Source organism: Penicillium taxi (genome assembly GCF_028828555.1).
Source record: "Penicillium taxi strain IBT 34144 chromosome Unknown utg000004l_segment0_segment0, whole genome shotgun sequence".
Lineage (NCBI taxonomy): Eukaryota > Fungi > Ascomycota > Eurotiomycetes > Eurotiales > Aspergillaceae > Penicillium > Penicillium taxi.
In genome coordinates this window covers 358376-370349 of record NW_026643206.1, presented here as the reverse complement: position 1 = coordinate 370349, position 11974 = coordinate 358376, and the positions used below count along the sequence as shown (strand labels likewise).

General features: G+C 47.3%; 5 protein-coding genes across 5 annotated transcripts; 3 read left to right on the top strand and 2 right to left on the bottom strand.

Annotated features, from left to right (window-relative positions):
• Positions 1-39: 39 nt before the first annotated feature.
• On the top strand, positions 40-1694 carry cp8 (putative carboxypeptidase Y; the record flags this gene model as incomplete). The annotated part of the gene is made up of 4 exons (XM_057207694.1): positions 40-615; positions 681-1044; positions 1094-1566; positions 1623-1694. The coding sequence occupies 4 exons, from the start codon at positions 40-42 to the stop codon at positions 1692-1694; spliced, it is 1485 nt and encodes a 494-aa protein (XP_057061468.1).
• A 1016-nt stretch (positions 1695-2710) lies between these two features.
• N7495_005042 (uncharacterized protein) lies at positions 2711-4233 on the top strand (the record flags this gene model as incomplete). Its single annotated transcript, XM_057207693.1, has 2 exons — positions 2711-3287; positions 3347-4233. 2 exons carry the CDS (start codon positions 2711-2713, stop codon positions 4231-4233), a joined length of 1464 nt encoding a protein of 487 aa, XP_057061467.1.
• A 251-nt stretch (positions 4234-4484) lies between these two features.
• N7495_005041 (EMC6 family protein) lies at positions 4485-5054 on the bottom strand (the record flags this gene model as incomplete). The annotated part of the gene is made up of 2 exons (XM_057207692.1): positions 4485-4868; positions 4980-5054. 2 exons carry the CDS (start codon positions 5052-5054, stop codon positions 4485-4487), a joined length of 459 nt encoding a protein of 152 aa, XP_057061466.1.
• Positions 5055-5699: 645 nt separating this feature from the next.
• Positions 5700-7625, bottom strand: N7495_005040 (RNA-binding protein VTS1; the record flags this gene model as incomplete). Its single annotated transcript, XM_057207691.1, has 3 exons — positions 5700-5756; positions 5814-7063; positions 7121-7625. The coding sequence occupies 3 exons, from the start codon at positions 7623-7625 to the stop codon at positions 5700-5702; spliced, it is 1812 nt and encodes a 603-aa protein (XP_057061465.1).
• Positions 7626-8447: 822 nt separating this feature from the next.
• N7495_005039 (tetratricopeptide repeat protein) lies at positions 8448-11865 on the top strand (the record flags this gene model as incomplete). The annotated part of the gene is made up of 4 exons (XM_057207690.1): positions 8448-8725; positions 8777-9824; positions 9882-10953; positions 11012-11865. The coding sequence occupies 4 exons, from the start codon at positions 8448-8450 to the stop codon at positions 11863-11865; spliced, it is 3252 nt and encodes a 1083-aa protein (XP_057061464.1).
• Positions 11866-11974: the final 109 nt, after the last annotated feature.

Genomic DNA, 11974 nt, shown 5'->3' with positions numbered 1-11974 from the left:
CGTCTATTTCCCTCTTCGTTTGAGACAATTCTTCTTACAATGCGACTCCTTCCTCTAGCTGGTTATCTAGGCCTCAGTCACGCTGTCTCCCAGCAGGTGCTGCAGCCTTTACAGCCCAAAAGTGCCGACGAGTTCCGCGTATTCCAAAGTCCATCGTCCGATCACTCCATTCGTATTAAGCAGCAGAATGAAACTCTCTGCGAGGCTGGCTCAGCACAGTACACGGGCTGGCTTGATATTGGACCGACTCATTTATTCTTTTGGTACTTTGAAAGCCAAAACGACCCCGGTAATGATCCACTAACTCTATGGATGAATGGTGGTCCCGGAGGATCCAGTATGATTGGTCTCTTTGAAGAGGTTGGCCCTTGTCTCGTCAATGAGCACTCGAATGGCACCAACTATAACCCGTATGGTTGGTCCCGAAACACATCTTTGCTGTTTGTCGACCAACCTGTCGGTGTTGGGTTTTCCTATTTTGACGAAGGCTATGATTTGCCGGTCGACTCGGCGGGGGCTGCTGTAGATATGCAAAGGTTCCTGCAGCTCTTTATCTCGGAGGTGTTTCCACATCACCTCAATAGCTCATTCCATCTTTCTGGCGAATCATTTGCTGTAAGCTTCTCAAGTTTTTTCTTTTCCATGGCTCACTTTAGAAGTCTAGTACTAACATTTACCAGGGAAAATATATCCCAGCCCTGGGCTCCCAGATAGTGAGACAAAACAAGCTCTATCCTAATGAGCCCCAGATAAAACTTAAATCATGCCTAGTAGGTAATGGATATATGTCGCCAAAGGACACCAACTTTGGATACTGGGAAACTTTGTGTACCACCAACCCAGGTGTTGAAGAGCCAGTGTTCAATAAGACCAGATGTGACATTATGGCTGCTAACATGCCTCGATGCATGACCGTCATGGATATCTGTGTTAATAATCCTGATCCAGCAGTGTGCAATGCAGCCAACAAGGTTTGCTACAAGGACGTCATTGGCTGGTATGATGACGAAGCAGGAGTCTCTGGTGGCCGGAATAGATTTGATAGTAAGTTAACAATGCCATGTCTTCGGACGCGCATTCTAACATTCTAAAGTCACGGCCCCTTGTGAAGTGGAAGGTGCTTGCTACATCGAAGCAATTCGCTTAACAGAATACCTGAACTCGCCCGTCGTCTGGGGTGCTCTTTCTGTTCCAAGCCAAGCCAACAAATTTAACTGGTTTTCGGCAGAAGTCTCAGCGGCGTTTGAAACTTCCTCGGATGAAGAAAGCTCAGCATCGGACCAGGTTGCCTATCTACTTGAGAATCAAGTCCATTATCTAGCTTACCAAGGTAACCTTGATCTCGCCTGCAATACAGCAGGAAACATTCGCTGGGCCAACTCGCTTGTCTGGAAGGGGCAGCCTGAGTTCTCTTCCAAGTTTTTACAGCCGTGGAAATCAGTTGTTGCTGCTACTGGTCAGAGCGAGGTTGTTGGAACGATGAAAGAGGTTCGGGTTAGGACTAGCGAGACCGCGGAAATCGAATCTCGGTTTGCTATTGTCACTGTGAATGGTGCTGGGCACTTTGTGAGTGATATTTGAATAAATGTCTGAAGCAGACACTAACTTTGTAATCAATCTAGTTACCACAATTCCGCCCTGATGTTGCTCTTGATTTGATGACTCGATGGATCTATGAGGCAGACTTTGTTTAATCTTACAAGGGTCCTATACGCTAGTCACGACCAATGAACGAAGTATCTAAGACAATATAGGTTTATCTGATACTTGAGAATTGGCCTCAGTCTAGAACGAATCGAATGAACTCCTAAGCTTCACGATGAATGGTAATAATCTATGTTGTAAATCTCAAATCAAAACAGTTAGGATGTCCTCTAACTAGTAAGTTTACCCTAATCAGGTCATTATGTAATATCGGCCCACGGAAATATGAAGTTCATGTATTTTTAGGTAGTACCGACTACCATGCCTCTTATTTCGCTCTGCTTTCTTGGTTATTATATAAGTACATTAGAGGTTGAGAATTATAATTAGTTATATAGATTGGTTTTCTGTAGAACATCACTTATTGGTCCTATAGTGTAGCGGTTAGCACGCCAGATTTTGAGAGTAATCTTAAGTCTTCTGGAGTCCTGGGATCGAATCCCAGTAGGACCTTCATTTTTTCAACTTTTCCCCCCCCCTCTTACCACTTTTTGCTCACCAAACGCGACCACCATACTGGTTATTCATCCATAGCATTTTTTTTTTTCCTAAAAAAAAATCACTAAATTCAGAGAGCAAAGCAAAGCAGAAACTTCATTGCCAATGATCGTGGCTGACAATGGTGAATTTAGCGTCAGGAACGAAAACCTACTAGACTTCGGCCCCCCGGTAACATAAGCCAAATACTACTTCAATTTGCAATTTATTATGTTTTCGGAACAAGTTGGTTTTGTGACTTTTGTCATTACTCCTTAAGTACTCTGTACTCCGTACAGTCGAAGTAACTGATCCCTGCTAGTTAATGTGTCATGTGACATTAAATCTGAAGTCTAGCGTTTTTGCGCCGTGACGTGACGCGCGCTTTGTTTCTACTTGCATCGAATGCGCATTCTCTCTGCTCTCTATCGATTATCTATACCGGTGACCAACAGACCTATTGGCCTGCCCCTAAGTTGCGTGGGTATTTTTAATCCCTCACCCTGAGAATCCAACAGTGACACCAGCAATGGCTACATCATCTGATGGGATGGTTCTGAATTTCGACGAGACCGCGCATTCAATCACACCACTTCAAGTTCAAAATATCGATTTCGTGTCGCGCGGAAGAAATAGCTTGTCAAAATTCACTACCTTCGAGCAATACAATAACACATACTGCGATCTATTGAGGACCCGTTTAGCCGAATACGAAACATTTCTGGAAAAAGATGGAAGCCTTGCGCTCCAACAATTTCCCGATGATGTTTTTGCTTTCAAGTTCAACGAGCATCATTCCCGTGGTTTCCACCGTGGTGGTCCAACCCTCGTAACCCAGGACGCGAATGTGGATGTCGATCATCCGGTGTCCTGGGTCGACACAATTATTGCGTTGAACGAAGGTAAGTTCCAGAACTATGAGAACGACGGGTCTTCGCGCGACACTGTAAAAGGCAAAAAAGTTGAAATCTCAGAATATGAGAGATGGATGTTGGAACCCCTTCGCAATATGGAGTTTCCCAGCGAGAAGGATATCAAACAGGAATACAAAGCAAGATTTGAAACATACAAGGATTTACGTGATCTCCGAGCGAGCCACATGAAAGGTTAGTTTAAAGTATTGGATTCCCTTCCACAAATACAGTCTCTAACAGCATGCGAACAGTTCTCAATGATTTATTTCGCCTCGAAAGCAGACTAAAGAATGATTGTGATGTGCTAGCGGTCCACTGTAGACCAGGCACTGTTACTCAAACTATTCCACCTGACAAGGTTGCGCAATCCTCTGAACAAGTCATTGCGAATGGCGAAAATAACAACCCGACTGCTGGCGGCGCACAACATACAGCGCCTGCCACACCTGCTACTGGAATACTCGATGCCGCGATAAACCGTCAGCCTTCCCCATCACCCATACCATCCTCGGTCCCAAGTCCTACACGTCCAATTATCGAGGACCCCGACTGGGGCCCGAGCCTGGCACATATGACACCAACGAACATGCTAAGCTCTACCCGGAAGCGTTCTGCCACCAAAAAAGAGCACACACCGGAAAAGAAGCGCAAGCGGATTCGAATAAACCAAACCGAGGAGGAAAAAGTGCATGGACCCGAATTTGTTAAGGAGTTGTTCGATGCGCAGCTCACTTTGCAAGAAATGGTCCCCAAATACGAGGCTAGGTTCGGGCTGCAACGGAGTATGGACTGGATTCGCAAATTTCACGTTCGCTCCGAAGAAAGGAGGAGTTCTGGATTTACTTTCCCACCATCAAGTTTACCACATCACAGCACCTCACCCCGTACTGCGCTTGATCAGAGCCAAGAGTCAAGGAGAAGATCCACTTCTAGTTACATTCCACCTCCTGCCGCCAGTTCCTTTTCTGAATCTGCTCAGCCCGCAGAGCAGAATGGAGGATTTACCCCGGCGAACAGAGCTGCTGCGTCTGTTAAATCGCCAGAAATAAATGGAGGATTCACGCCGACAAACAGCTTTGTTCCTATGAATCTCGTCACCTCACAAGACGCGGCTGTTAATCCATTTCAGCAGTCATAAGATTCGAACGATAAAAATGATATACTTGCAGGGTCAGATGGTAATCACCTACATGTCTTAACTAGAAATCTCCTAATTGAAACCATATTTATAATTCAAGTAGAAGAAAAACCTAGGGTATGCCATACAGAGTAGAATACACATGGCTGCATTATTAGCTTGATAGAATCGCAGGCTCGTATTTGACCTGACTAGCTGTGTAGCCCACCATCTCCCATCACGAGACAAGTTCAAAATAGAGAGATATAGAATCACCTCAAAACACCACCAACACCAGCCCAACCGAGCACAAACCCGCTGAGCGCCTCACTAACGACACCACCCCCAAACCAAACATCCTTCCAAGCACCAGCCCGCAAGACATATCTTTTCCCCGCCTTCTTTTCGCCCAAGTCCATAAGGACCGCACCAGACTTGACCAATTCTAATCTCCCCTCGATTTCTCCATTGCTGCCTGGGAAAAATACGCCGGCTCCAGCGCCACCTGAGCGCCGGATTATGAGAAGGTGAAATAGACCGGATACGAGCACGGTGCCCGTGAAGTAGAATGCAAATCCGGTTATCGATTGCAGGGCTAGGATTCCGGCTGATAGACCGAGGAGGAAGGCTGTTAGGGAGTGGAGGGATGAGAGGACCTGAAGTTTGTTAGTAAAGCTGTTGAAATGGAGAATGGCCGGTATAGGGCCAGATGATCAACGTGTGTCTCGGTACACAGAGAAAGGGGCTAGAATTGAGTTGTGACGTACTCGGTAGTTGTGCTGGACTGCCTCTGGGACGAGAGGATTGATGAGCAGGGAGAGCTCTTGCTTGGTTGGTGCCATGTTGTCTTGGCTTCTCTTGCTCTTTTGCGCTGGTTTGTCAAGTACACCAGGTGGCCACGAAGTCACGATTCAATTAAAAAATTAAAACAGATCTGTGTATTGCATCTGCCTCTCGTGGTGATGGCTATAGACCCAGCAGTATCAACTGTTGAGGAAGTACAGCGGGGGAAGGGAAGAGATGAGGTCGGTTTCTATGTGTGCACGGACCACCTTCTGGAGTAAAGCCTGCAATTAATACAATAAAAATGATACAATGATAAATAATCTCTTGGCTAGTAATTTAAAAAAACCTTGGAATTTACTTATGAGAAGATTATATATATCCACGCTTAGTTCGCTTTGTTCAGTAACCCGAAGTTTCCTTTCTCATGAGTCCGTGTCTTGACATCACTGCGCTTGATAGTTACATGCCTCCAATCACCCTCGTATTAAAATTGGACCAAAATATCATAGATAGAACGAGATAAAAAAAAAGGGGAGAAGAATATAAAGAAGAAGATGAAAGGGAAGAGAGGAAAATAAGCGGGAAAATAGCACAGATGATGCAGTATAAATGCAAGTTCCATACGATCGCTGAGCATCAAATTTTATCTTCCGCTAGGAAAGTCAGGCCATATGCAATGCCCCATGTAAATATGCACGCAATCAAGAGATGTTATCCAGTTTCCCATCGGTACGGGCTTCCTTGACCTGCTCGAATACCTGATGGCAAATATTAGTGCAAGTGAAAAGCAAAGACAGCGAGAAGGGGATAAGTACCTTGAGCATCTTGTTGCGTGCACCCAGCGCGTTGACGCCACGGTCCTCCAGGGCCTTGTCATCGAGTTCAACTAATTCGGTCCATTGCAGATCCTTCAAGTGGTCGGTGTACTTGTGTAGACGAAGGGATCGCAGCCAGCTGGGGATATCCTTCAGAAGAGTAGGGTCGGTGGGGTCCTCCGGCGGCTTAGAGCTACCACGACGACCACGAGGCGAGCGGCCACGGGTGACTTCCGAGTGATCGGACAAGTAACCTTCACTGCCCAGCCCGAACTGTCCGATTCCCAAAGAGCTTAGTCCATTACCCATCAGTGGGTTAGTCGGGTCGTAGGCTGCCAGGAAGCCATTGTTCTGTGGCGAGGTAAAGCCCATGGCGCCAAGTCCACCGCCTTGCATAGCGATACCGGGCGAATTAGGACGTGAGCGACGACCCGCCATCGCTGCCTGCTGCTGAGCCTGCAGAGCGGCCAGTTGTTGGGCATTCAAAAGCTGCCCTGACATGGAACCATGCAGACCTGGGCTAGCCAAACCTGAGGAAACAGCCGCATTCAGAGAATTCCGCCCCTGGCCATCATTGGAGCGGGCACGACGGTACTTGCGGGCATCATCAAGAGCAATGCGATTGTTAACAGTAGACAGGGCTGCCAATTTCATGGCAGTCGCATTGGCCACCATGTCAGCGTGGGAGTTTCCTTGGTTCTGAGCAAATGTCGCAGTCATGGGCGTGTTTGCCATCGATGCCCAGCTTCCACCTCCAACATTGTATGGGGAGAGCAGGGGAGGCTCAATGTCATGTTGGGGGATCGAGGCACTCTGAGGGAGAGGAGACCGCATTCCAGAGGGCTGGCTGAACTGGCCCATGGGCTGGTGGCCTGAGGAAGACTTGGGTCGGGCGATCGGGGGCTGAGTGTCTGGAAGGCCACCGCGCTGGGTCCATGGAGAGGCAGGCGGCTGGCCTAGGTTGTCGTTGTTGTCGGGCGCCGAGATGGTGGGAGCAACAAATGCACGATCACCAAAGACCGCACTATTACGATTGGATGGGGGTGGGGCATTGCCCGTTTGCTGCGTGAATTCCGCCTTCTTCTTTGCAATCGCAGCAGCGGCATCCGGGAACATGGCATTAATAGTAGAGGGATCAAGACCCGAGTTACGCTTAGCGCCGGGGGACGGTGGTGGTCGGCCGATAGAGTTCCGTGAGGCATCCATATTGAGTTTCGACATGGCATCGCTTAATCGACTAGACATGGCGTCTATGCAGGTTTGAGTAATTGTTTTCATCAAAAGTGGTTATCAGAATCGTGCCATACCTTTTTCACCAAAGTTGGCCGGTGAGAGAAGCCCGGACATTGGGTGGCTCTGGGACATTTGCTGCAATACCTGGATGAAGAATCGAATCTGCACCTGGGTCGTCTGCTGCAACAAAGCATACAAAGCCGCCGTCCGCTCTGGCTCGCTCAGGACACGGAACCATTGCTCGATAGCACTAAGTTCGTCTTTGAAGTCTTGGTCGAGCGTAGCAGCGGCCATATCTTCCAGAGTTGTCTCGTTTTGGTCAATATCCGACAGCCACTGCTGCGCTGCCCGGTCTAGCGCATCTTCTGTCGCATTTTGGCCTTGAGATGATTGGGGGTAGAAGACTTCCGATGCTGGACGGATGGTGCGGGCTGACAGTGGTGAGGGGAAACCAGACATGTCTGCCGATGCTCGCAGTTGATGCGTTCCGAGATTGCGGGCGGATGACGGAGGACGCAAGCCGGAGTTTGGCACAGCCTCTGGAGTGCTGTTGCGGTTGCCAATCATATGGCTTGTCATGGTGAACAGTTATTTTTTGGCGGGTTGAAAAGGTTGAGAAGTAGATACAGTGAGTTGGAGAAAGATTACTGCAAAACACCTGCAGGACCTGCTGAGTTTGCGTAATGGAGAATCACAAAAACCTGATCAATAAACTAGGTAGGACTTGAGGATTTCGAAAAACGATATAATACCCAAGTCTCGATTCTGGGCGACAAATTGTGGGCACAGACCAGGCCAGTGGGCTGCACGGGAGTTTTTTTTTAGGTACGGTATAGGGTGGCCGAACGAAAGACAGTCAGGACCGGAAGGCAATAGTGTGTCAAACACAGCAAGCCGACGGCCATGTACTAGAACGGAAAAAAGAAGAAAAGAAAAAGGGGGAGAGGAAAGGGGGAGTAAAGGAATCGAATGGTGGTGAGAAGAGGTGAAAGAGAAAGAAGAAGGTGCGGCAGCGGCAAAAAGAGTTCTAAAGGCGAATCACGGGTTTCCCGAATGTGGAATGGGAAACTTCAACTACATTCCTCTCTTGCTTTTTCACTTTGATCTCAGATCCACTGGACACTAAGTGGAGTCTCAAGGCCTATCGATGAATAAGCACTAGTACTTTCACTACCACTTCTACTTCCATTTTTGAAGATCAGAATCTAACTCCTATGTGATCTGGTCATGGTCAGTCTAGTTCCAACGCAAGTAACCTACGATTGGGCTTTTGTTCAAGAAAATTATCTTCAATCTTTTTCTTCTTGAAGAACTTGAAGTTTTTTTGCTCTTTTCTTTGTTTATCTCTTGCAAAGACCTTCTTTTGTATGAGATAGTCGGTTTTCTCGGCAAATCCTCGCCATGGACCAGGATTATCCAGATATCAGCCAGAACACTTATCCTGAGGAGAGCGCTTATCCAGATATCGATGAGAATGTGCATTACCCGTGGCAAGAATCTCAGCAACCTGTTTCTGGAGAGATACACGCTTCCGCTTCAGTACTTGATCCACGGCTGTTTGGTGACTCTTTCTCACAAAATTTACCGCAGGCTGCGTCCGCATACGATCAATTCGATGAGGAGCTACAGCCAGATCCCGATCACATGGATATCGGTGATTATGGTTGGGATTTAGATAGGTATGTTTGTGTTCAAGTGTTATGGCAAACAGAAATTGATAACAAATGCAGTGATGACGAGTCTGATTCAGATGACAACGAAGACGACGATGATGATAATGATGATGACGACGAGGAGGATTTTGAGAACGAGTATTATGAGGATGAGGACGATGAGGTTGATGAAGAAGATTCCAATCGTCCCCGTCCCGCTGGCCGAAGAGGTCCGTGGAAGGCGAAGGATCCTGGCCCAGAATTCAGGTTGATTCACTCACAAGCTACTGAGGCGTTCATTGACGGAAACTATGAGCTCGCCCAGGAACGTACAATGGATGCTATCCATGTCAATCCGGAGATGTTCCCAGCACATCTGTTGCTGTCGGAGATTTTCCTTGCACAAGGCCAGAAGGACAAGGCCTTGGGGGCTCTTTTCAGTGGCGCCCATACACGACCTAGGGATCGCAACGTTTGGCTTCAAATCGCAGATTTGATCTTGCAACGCGCTGGCGAGGACCGTCAACCGGCGCTCAATGATGTAGTGTATTGCTACAGCCGTGTGCTTGATATTGCACCCAAGAAGGAGATTGATGTTCGATATGCAAGAGCTGCAATCTACATGGAGCAAGGATACATCGGAAAAGCTGCTCAAGAGTATGAAAGGATTCTGCGAGCCCGACCACATAACACCAAAGCCCTTTGCCTTTTGGCAGAGGCTTTGATTCAGACGAGAGAGTTCTCCAAGGCTATCAATTACTGGTCGGAAAGCGTTGAGCATTTCATTTCCCTTGACCCAATAGACGCCCCTGAGTTCTCCTGGTCCGAGATCAATATTTACGTTGAACTTTTCGGTTACGTTGAGCAATACGAGCAAGGGCTTGTTGCTCTTAAAACACTGGCGAGATGGCTGCTAGGTCGTAAAGAAGATTATTTCTGGGAAGATTTCACTGATGATGATCGAGAATGGGATCTACAACACTCACCTCGCCGCATCAAGACTGATGGCTTTATTCCAGGCCAGTGGCCTGATGATTCATACGGTCTTGGGCTTCCGCTTGAACTTCGCATCAAAATGGGCATTTTTCGGTTGAGAATGGGTGAACACTATTACGCGGATGCATTGGTAAGTGAATCGAAGCATGGAGTTGCAGTGTCATCAAGCTAATCATAACCCCGATAGGATCATTTTGAATGGCTGAATCCTGAAGATAATGCGGAAGGTGCACGGCTATTCGATTTCGGCGATCTTTTCCGCGAAGTTGCAGATGCACTAAAGAGCACAGGGTCACTTCATGATGCCTTGCGTTTCTACAGTCCTATACAACTTACATCCGACCATGCAGATGTCGGCTACTTTATGGCTATGGCTGACTGTCTCGTGCAGTTGGAAAAGATGGAAGAGGCTGAGTCATGTTATCTCACTGTTGTAGGATACGACCCACAACATCTGGATTCAAGGGTACTTCTTGCGAAGCTGTACGAGAAGCAGGGGATGAATGACCATGCTGTGAGGTACGCTAATGAGGCCCTCAACATTGGCCGGCTCGAAAACAGATCTCAAAAGCGAAGAAAGGATACAAGACTTGAACAGCTTGCTATCGAGTTTAGACAGGCCCAAGAGCCTGACGCTCTCCGGCCGCTTGCACCCAAACCTGTTATTGTCAACCAGTGGCCTGCCTCAACTTCTAGACGAGGCCGTGGACAAATTGAAGAAGCCCAACGGATCATTGACATTCAGTTCCTGCATGCAAAACTGCTCCATCTGGAGCTTGGAGTCAAAGATGGCGTATATGAAGCTATCGAAGACTGGCTTGATATTGCTGATGCTTTGCTCCGTGACTTCCGATCAAATCGAGTCTTTTATCCAATGTCGAAGGGGATGGAATTCCAAGGATACTACCCAAAGTTAGGAAAGACAAAGACCCGAAACATGGTTACTGAAGCCAGAGAGGTAATGGAACGTATACAAAAGAGTATTAATCAGTCACTTCCGGGACCTTCGCATGCATCACTAACTTTATTACCTACTAAAGGCCTAGAAAATGAAGATGAAGAGCCGATGGAAACCATTCCGAATGAGTACCGCAGTATTCCATTTGATGAATGGCTCGACATATTTCTTCAATATGCCCTTCTTTCTACGGATCAAGGAGATCACATGGAAGCATATGAAGTACTCAATAGCGCTGCAGCCTGTAATGTTTGGCACCACAACAAGGCTAAATCGCGTTTAATCCATATCTGCTGGTTTAGTAAGTGCCATTTTTCTCCATTCCTTGTCAGGAATCTGGAAGCTAATTCTTTCTCCAGCTTGTGCGCTTCGAATCAAGGACGAAGAAACCCTTTCACATGAAGCTCGCTGGTTTATCAAAGAATACCAGTTCGTGACAGACACCTACCGACTCTTTGCAATGCTGAGCCGCCTGTGCGGCGATCCGCATAAATCTCTTTTTCACTCCTCTCCAAACATGAAATTCATGCTTCGTCAGATCAAGGCGATGGACTTCACTTTGACAGATACGAAAAAGCCCGAAATGATCCGCCATTCCATCTGGAAGGAGCGCGCTTCCCTCACAACTAAAGATGAAAATGGGCAACCGATACCTGCGTATGGACTAGATGCCGCCCTTTTGACGCTCTACGGTCATATCCTTTACTCTGGTGGAAGTTTTTTTCCTGCTCTGAACTATTTCTTTCGAGCATATGCCCTGGACGACCAGAATCCGGCCGTTCTTCTCTCGATTGGGCTTTGCTACATCCACCACTCTCTCAAACGCCAGTCTGAAAATCGACACTACCTCATCTTGCAGGGCCTCTCATTTATGAAACGCTACCGCGTTGTTCGATCAAAACCCGGGACAATCTTGCAAGAACGACAGGAAATGGAGTTTAACTGTGCACGTGTCTGGCATGGTCTTGGATTAGCACATCACGCCATTGAAGGGTACGAAAAAGTGCTGGAGCTTGGCAAACAGATCAAAGAACAGACTCAGACATCCTTAGCCCCAGATGGGGATGTAGTGATGGGCGAGGCAGGCAAAGATTCTCCGAAGTTCGTCGAAAATTTTGCAATGGAGGCTGCCTATGGATTGCAGTGTCTTCATGTCATGGGTGGCGAAGTGCAGGCTGCGAAATCCGTCACCGAGGAATGGCTTGTCATCTGATTTACCGCAATTTATCAGACAGTCGGCCTTATCTTTTTCAGTGCGATTGTATAATAATAAATTTATTTGTAAGAATAGGTAGTAAGTTGTACGAATATCAAACTTTATT